Raw genomic sequence first — 8,879 nt, 5'->3', positions numbered from 1 at the left:
ATAAGTTTAAATTTTTTACATCACTTTCATTTTTAAAGAAAAACACAGGACAAGATTTGTATTGAAACCGTATCTTGGTTTTTTAACGTTCGTCTATGTACTTCTGCTCTCTCAAATTAACTCATGACAAAACTATACAAAACAGATTAAATTCAATTCTGATGTATTAAATCAGCCCTTCTATATACCTTGTCATGAAGTGATGATGCTGAATCAATCTGTCTCATAAAAGGCTCGTGCACATCTATTACATGCCAACGAATGGGTGTCCGCTGAGTGACTCTAACACAATCTAAAGTGCTAAAGATCAATACCACCTTTGCATCGCCAAAGCATATATTAATATTAGAGTTTCTGTAGTTACAGCACATGATATTGCAATACAGCAGATTTGTCTGTGCTCACTTTTTGTTCTTAAAAACAAACGCGTTGTGTGATTTACGACTGTGTCAGCGTCATAAGTGTTTCTTCTCTTTTTTTTTCTTACGAGGAAAGAATGCATTATCTATTCTAAGGTGAGATATATTTTTCTGTATGTTCTTATTTTTTTTTTCTTTTATTTTTCAACAACCCCAATCCTTGAAAAAGAATGCTATATTTGGACTGTAAATACCTTGATTAATTGTAGAACTTTTCAGGTGATATACTTTAATTTACAATTTTTAAAACTGTAAGCTCTTGATAATTCAAAATTTCTTAACTTTAACACGGAATTTGAAAAAAAAAGGAAAATATTATGCTAAACTAATACAACGATTTTCAAAAGTTATCCCTATTAATCGAATGAACAGATTCGACAAATATCGTAAATCATTATTAGCATAGAGGAAACAAATTGTTAGAACTACTAAGTTATATGAAAAAATTGGATCAACTTAAGAGTGATTTGAATCGCCTCTGTGATTTTTTTCCAACAAAAGTTGCCCTTTCAACTATGTTCTGTAGGTCGGACTGTAAAAACCTTTTTTTACGTTACATAGCATAAAAAAGAAAAGGTAATGACCATTTGATTTAGATGATATAAGGACATTGTATCAGCATTCATTCAATATTCTTTTGCAATTAAAAAGCTGATAAAAATAGATTTAAATTAAAAATTTAAAAAAAAAGTTTTAAAAAATCAAAGCTTAATTAAGAATGACATCTAAAAGTACATTAAATTCTAGCTAACAGTGACATGCTGATTTTTGCTAAGCATATAAAATATATTCTAAACTTATAGTTTTTTGTATTGCAAAGGTTGTATTATTCTAATTATCTTCAGAGAGATACGTGAAGCAGAGTAACATAGCTCTATATAGCAATGCAACATATCAAAAATGTCAAGTTTTCAGCATTCAAACATTGGTTTACAAATTGATCATTTTCGAATTCATTTTATTAAAAAAAATTCTTAATTGGAAAAAAGAGTCTGAGGAGACAAGTACATTTTAAAAAGTGAAGATAACGAACAGTGATTGATCTCAGCAAACTTCAAACAATACAAATCTGTGAACATGTAATGAAACGCGGACCCCTGGGAATTCCAGAGGTGGGATCAGGTGCTTAGGAGGAGTGAGCATATCCCCTGTCGACATGTCACACCCGACGGGAGCCCTATGTATTGATCTGATAGGCGGAGTAGTCTATATTCAAATTTAGTATAAAAACAAAGGCGTAACAATTGGTATGAAATATGTTAGTCAAAATACGGCCAATGATAGATTATATTTGCTTACAAGGTCATTATAACAATAAAATTTACGAAATGCTGACTATTTAAGAGATTTTTGGAATATCTGAAACATTAAATTATCTGTAAGTAGCCTGCCTTGGTTTAAAAATTGATCGTATTTAGAGCATGCTCTTATAGCGGAATATTAGTACATGAATAAGGTAAATTGACGCTGGAAGAGCTGAATTCATCCCGTTTGACATACAGTTTAGTTGTTGGTTGACCCTTATCGTCTATAGCCAGTAAAACATCCAAATATGAAACAGATGTGGCTGACTCTGTTGTGTCTTTTATGTCGAGTTCAATGGGATATATCGAGTCGACATATGAATGTAAATAACAGCTATATTGTTATTTGATAAAAAGCCGTCGATATATCTGAATGTCGAGTTGAAGGCCACAGCAAGTGTTTTCTTTTCTCGTATAGAATTTTTTAAATAAATTCTGCTTCAAAGTAGTATAAAAATAGGTCGGCTAATAAAGCAGCACAATTAGTGCCCATCGAAATTCCAGCAGATTGTCAAAAAGGTAAATTTTGCTTATGTCGCTTAACCTAACGTAGTCCTCACATCAATGTAGGGTCATAAAAGCTTTAATGAACATTTTTTATCTAGAAAATACTGTAAGCAAAAGTTTGTTAGCTAAAGGGAATCGTTAGCTTTGAAAGAGAATTGAATATTATGTTGCTCAATGAATGCCAAAGACAGGAGAGGCCCTGTTAAAGTTCATGTTTATAAAGCATTTTGCAGGATTCCAAATGTAACATTTCAATATCTCTTCATATATTATACATCTCACAGGTAACAGGGATATGACTTATCATCCTCATGTGTTATCACTTTAATAATTATATATTAAGCAAAAAGAAGCATTTCGTTGCAAATGTAATTTTGTACTTCAAGTGAAGAAAGAGACCAAGTAAATAGCTCTTATTCACAGTATATCTGCATTAATGCTCTTTTGTTGATTGCACAGAATGTTAATTTATAAGCTTTAATATGCTTGTTCGTGCTTCCTGATTGAATGCTGGGCACGTTAGTTATGCCATTCCTATGCTGATTCAATTGATTAGTGATATTTATTCTATGGAATGTTTTTTAAAAAGTGTTCAGTGAAATCACTAATTTTCTTCGGGGCTTAGATTTTTTTCAATTCTTAATGTGAATGAACCCAGGAATTCATGTCCTCAACGAAATTTAAATTGCAAACTAGAATATGGTGTTCCTTATTCAGCCAAGAAATAAAAAAACAAGCTAATTCAGAGAATTTGTGTCCCCCGCTTAGGGAAAAAAGAAGAGCATGCGCAGTTCGGGGGGGGGGGGGTCGGACCCCCCCCCCCCGGGTTTGTAGAATTATTAAATGTATACATATATATTGAAGCAAATAAAAAATGCCAATATGGATATAAAGATTTGATTGCTTATTCTTTAATATGTGTATAGAACATTCTTCTTATATAGAATATTTATCACACTGTCATAATGATTTTATGAGTTTGTACAAGCCAGACGTCATAACTTTTTCATTTCACATGCTGAATACTATCATTTAGTAAATCCCAAAAAAAAAAAAATCCAAAAAAAAAAAGAGGATCGTCCAGGATTTGAACCCAGCACCTCTCACATACTAAGCGAGAGTCATACCGCTAGACCACGTAGACACTTGATTATGAAGTAAATTATATGCAAACAGTAGGCCATTATATAATGTTTATATTCACGTTCGATATTGTCAAAATTTTACACAATACATGGTGTCTAATTTAGCCTTAACTAAACAGTTCTAACAGATGTAATAAGAATATAAAGTCCGCCGACAACCTGTATTATACGTAATAACTCTCCACATGCCCCTGTGCTAAAAATAGTGCCAAGCGACTTTTAATGCAATAAATAATAATAATAATTAAAAAAAAGAACGGGGCGGGACACTTTGAGAGGGGGCGAGAGAGACCCTAGAGAATTATGGTATAAAATTTCATTGCAAAAGCTCAAAAGCTTCTTGAGCTATCGCCCGGAAACAAAAAGTTTCACACAGACGGAATGTATAAATTTTCAACCTTGAACTTTGACCTTTTGACCTCAACATCAATAGGGGTCTTCCTTAGGCCACAGGGGGTTGTTATGTAAAATTTCATTGCAAAAACTCAAAGGATTCTCGAGATATCGCGCGGAAACGAAAGTGCTAAAACAGAGTTTATGACCTTGACCTTTGACCTTTTGACTTAAAAATCAATAGGGTTGGTTCTTCTTTAGGCCAAAGGGAGTTGCTATTGAAAATTTCATTGCGAAAGCTCAAAGGGTTCTCGAGATATCGCGCGGAAACGAAAGTGTTACAGACAGACAGAAATACAGACCGTCACGGACGGACGGACAGACAGACCCAAATTAATATTCCCCACTTTCAGTGAAAGCGGGGGACAAAAATATTCGAGTCTCTGAGAAATAACATACAGCAAAGAAGACCCAGTGAATAACGTGTAATAGTTTTAGTTTTATAATATTTAGTTGTACCATCAACATTTTGAATATAATCACGTCAGAGATATATTTTGGAATAAATTTTGTGAAGATATAATTATTCATCCCGAATGATTAGATACTTTAGGAATACATTTCCATTTCTGGAACAGTCTCTAGGCAAATCAGATAACCCTATCAGAGGTCAATAAAAGGTTGTTAATAGATATGTTGTTTACAGATTTTGGAAAATCCGAACTCTTGAGGATTGTTCATAAATGTTTTAACCGTGATCTGCAAAAAAGCTGAAAATAATCTATGAGATTTTATTCTCAAAAGCAACAGAAGATCAAACGGGGAAACACAGAGAAGTTAATAACTAACTACAAGTAATCCAAGTCTGAAAATTCAGTATTTGCATAAAAATAGAAAAGCCACATTGATTTTAGCCTTATATTTACTAAGATTATATTATTCTATCGAGTTTTCTATTGATCTTTTGAAGTTTTGAAATCCATGTGAAAACTTTTAAGTTATTTGTTTCCCATTAAAGTATCGCTTATAGATGATGGAAAGCTTTACCATCGTTAAAGAAAATATAGGAATGTTTTTCCTTTTGATGAAGTAAGATAAAATGCTTTTGGCTGATGCTGTCTAGTTTTTCTTTCATTCTGACTATGAATACTACATTCCAAAAGTATGGTGTCATTTTATTCAAAGATGAGACCTCAGAAAAGTTAAAAATTCAGATGTTGGAATCCTTTTCATTCTATTTCTATGGAAAATAAACTTTATAAGATGTAAGAGTAAAGAATACTAAACGTATGTAAAACTTAACTAAATAGATCCTGAAAATTGGCAAAAAATTTAATTTAATTTAATTTCAAAACCCCTTGTTATTTCAGTAAACTAATCAATTCTCTCCGTGCCACCTTGTTTTATCCTGTCTGAGGCTAGGAAAAAATTCTTATACACAGCTGATTTAATTTTTGCCTAGACTATTGAAATACTTCTTATAATCCTGTAAACTCGGTGCTAAATGCATAATTAACATATTTTGATCAACAATATTTCATCATTATTTTAAAAAAGGATGCTTACTTTTCCTTGGCACCTGATCCCATTTCTGGAATTCCTGGGGGTCTGTTTTTTTATGTCCAGTTCATAACTTTGTATTGTTTGTAGATCTTTTGAAATCGATCACTGTTCGTTATCTTCACCTTTTTTATGTACATCTATTTTAACTTTAAATTCTAGAGTATATCAAGTGTCATTATGAACTTAAATGATAAATGTACTTGTATATCATAAGTCATGATGATTTTTATAAGCTTCAAATGACTGTCATGATGAACTTTTATTTGAGCTTAATATGTACCTTTACATTTAAACTGTTTTAACAAATTAAAGGGAAAGTATGCATGTGAAATTTAGAGGACTGAAATTTTATGTTGAATCACTGACTCTGCCGATGTTGCGTTAATTATGAAGAATTGACGTAAATATAGTGCACATGTAGAAGACATATCGTTTTTTAGAGTCAACGACACGGAGATTAGCTTATTTTGTATATACACCTACTGTAGGTGTGTATTGGATTAGTTTGAGTATAGAATAGGTTTCATTTATTCACTTCTTTCGCAAGAGTGTAATGCTCAAATCATTACGTTTGACAAAAAATTCTCTACAATAGTGGATTTCAATTTATGTTTGAAAAAAGCAAGGGGCATGGTCACAAAATATTGAATAAAGCTCTTCTAATGATTTTCCCCTCTCCCTATGTCATAGACGTATAGTTTTGCTTTATTTTATACTTTTCTGTTATGAAGTATTTTGTATCTTGCTATGAAGACAATTGAATGTATTGTTTTTCTAGATCGATGATAATTTCCCATTCTGCTTGATGTGTATGCTTTGAACATTATTAGTTTTTTATTCTTTCATTGCATACGACAATTGTATCATATTACGCTTACACCCAGTCATTTTACCCTCTCGGTCATGATACCTAATCAACATAAATTATACATACATACAGTGCTTCAAAATTTTACATATCTTTGACACAACTTGGTTTAAGGCTGAATTTACTGAAAGATTCTGCTTAATTTTTGTCTATCCCTTGTTTTCCAGTGAAACATCACGCTCTTTAAGGATGTATTAGACTGATTTGCAACAAAATTTAGCAGACATTATTCAAGTAACATTTCTCCACAGAAGCATAGAAAAACAAAATTTACACGACACAATGACTACGGATTCTATTATACATATATAATTCGGCAGATTTTAGCCATAGGGAACACAGCAATATTTTATCTAGGATTTTTCTTCTCCAGAAAATTAAAATTTGTAAATCATGAAACCAAAATAGGATTAGTGAAAAAAGATACAGATCTCCGAAATAATGGGGACTGAGAAACTTTGACATCGCAGGCAGTAAAATATATCATACATGTAAAGAAAAAAAAGATACATACTTCACTCTATGGATCTGAGATAAACAAAAGGAATGAATATTGGCTGTTATTCCATGCCCTATCAACATGTAGTGTACATGTACATGTAAAATCTCTGTATATCTTCTTATTTCATTTCATATCATAGCATTCCCATTCACGTACATACTAGACATCAAGGTGATTTACTTGAATTAAAAACATTTATCACAAAAGGGATGAAGTAAAATTGAGGACAAATAATGAAATTTCCAAAGTCTGAACAGTTCTTTTTCATATTTTCAGCCACTGTGGAATCAATTAGATTCGGGGGGTGGGGGTGGGGGTTGTTAGATTGCTATAAATATATGCTTGGTGACGTAAATTCGGTGGCAGACGTTATAGGATTCATAGATATTTGAATTTATTTAAGATTGTAAATTCGAGGATACCCACTAAATCTGTGACCATTCCATTCCTCATTTGAAAGTTGATTTCCTTATCTATAAAGTACTTTGTAAACTTAAGTTGTGCCTTACCGCTAAATACATATAATTATTATGAATTTTTCTGTTTGATCGTTTTGTTTGTTCTTCATCATAAATAGGCACTCATGAATGTTTAAGGCTCTTGCAATGAAATGGTTACAACCTCCTATGAACAACAAATTTTTGTATCAATTAACTGGACTACAATATTAATAATTAAATACATTTTCAGGTATCATTTGTAATTGTGTCACTATCAGCGCTAATTGTGTGCAAGCTAATGCGCAATAAGTTAAGATAAATTGAATAGTTCGCTTGCATTTATTGGTGCCAGAAAAACTAACATTGAAATAAAGTTAAATTCCTATATTTTTTTCCAGATAAATGGAGAGAATGAATACAACGTTGAAACCATCAGAGATTGTTAACAGCAGTGGTATAAATGCTGAAGATGGAGGGCCCATTGTGGCAGTAGTAGGAATGTTATCTTTCTTCAGCGTTATAGGAACAACAGGCAATGCTTTGGTTCTATACGTATACACACGAAAGCGCCACAAACTGGCTGCAACGGTTTTCATCATTTCACTTGCAACAATTGACTTAACGACATGTATTGTCGTTATGCCATATACAGTTATCATCGAATACCTGAAGTACTATGTTAAATACGATATATTCTGCAAAATGTATATGTTTTTCATAACTTCAAACGTTCCTTTTGCTGCATTTATTATGGTTGGTATTGCTTTTGATAGATACTTCTGCATAGTTCATCCATTTAAACACCTCATGAACGCACAAAGGGCAAAAATTATTACTGCGTCTATGGCAGTTCTTGCTGTCTCACTTGGGATTATAACGGCGTTGAACTACAGTGTCTATGACATTCAGATCTGTGGCGGTATTTCTAATACGACTTGTGTCAGGTATACTGGGGTTTGTAAAACGTCAGAGATTTTACTTCCGCATTCGTTCACATTGCATTATCAGAAACTATACACAGCACTCTTTTTCCTGGCCTTGGTAGTGGTCATTATTCTGTACGGACTTATTTACAGATCCGTTTTGATCCGTCGAGCCAAAAGAAGACGTCAGAGAAGGTCCATGTGTTCCTTACCACTTACAAAGGAATCCTGGTTTTCTGATTACCGATCTTCGATGATATCTAGCTTAAGAAAGCATTCAGATGAAAAAAATGAAAAGAACAACATTGATTCTGAACTTCTTCGACAGTTGACAATCCGTGAAAGGGGGCTTGTGGCCAATATCAAAACAGCTTTAATGTTATTTGTCGTAACAGCTGTTTTTATTTTAGTGTTTTTGCCTGCTTGGTTGATGGCACACCAATTAATCGGGTATAATCGAGTGATATTTTACATGTACTTTGCGTATAACGTAGCCAATCCTATTATATATGCTTTTATGAACAAGGCCTTTAGACGCCAGCTTAAAATTGTCTTCAAGTGCATGTAATGTCTGTTTTGCTGACAATGACACACTAACCGCTATCCCAAGCAAACAATTACATTCTTTCTTAAGAATAAAATAAATTGTTAATTATTTTGGTTCTTGTTTGTAAATACATCAGTTTATACGTTGTTTTTGAGTGGGGGGAATAATTGTATACTCAACTTTTACACGAGTTCTTCTACAGCGTACCTTCCTGTAATTTCTTCGAAAACAAAGAGTTACTGACGCCAAATAAATTGCCATCACTTTAAGTTCTTTATTTTGCAAACAATGCATATTGGAGGTTAGCTAGCGTTTACATTTTTATATA

The 8,879-nt window shown here is 32.7% G+C and overlaps 1 protein-coding gene across 1 annotated transcript; it reads left to right on the top strand.

Moving 5' to 3' along the window:
* Positions 1-314: 314 nt before the first annotated feature.
* Positions 315-8,609, top strand: LOC133206254 (cholecystokinin receptor type A-like). Its single transcript, XM_061342202.1, has 2 exons — positions 315-515; positions 7,480-8,609. Exon 2 carries the CDS (start codon positions 7,484-7,486, stop codon positions 8,570-8,572), a length of 1,089 nt encoding a protein of 362 aa, XP_061198186.1. The 5' UTR covers positions 315-515; positions 7,480-7,483; the 3' UTR covers positions 8,573-8,609.
* The last annotated feature ends 270 nt before the right edge of the window (positions 8,610-8,879 follow it).

This window comes from Saccostrea echinata, unplaced genomic scaffold (assembly GCF_033153115.1).
Source record: "Saccostrea echinata isolate AGI-Se365-2 ecotype Australia unplaced genomic scaffold, CSIRO_AGI_Sech_v1 ptg000054l, whole genome shotgun sequence".
Lineage (NCBI taxonomy): Eukaryota > Metazoa > Mollusca > Bivalvia > Ostreida > Ostreidae > Saccostrea > Saccostrea echinata.
This window is presented reverse-complemented; position numbering and strand designations above follow the sequence as displayed.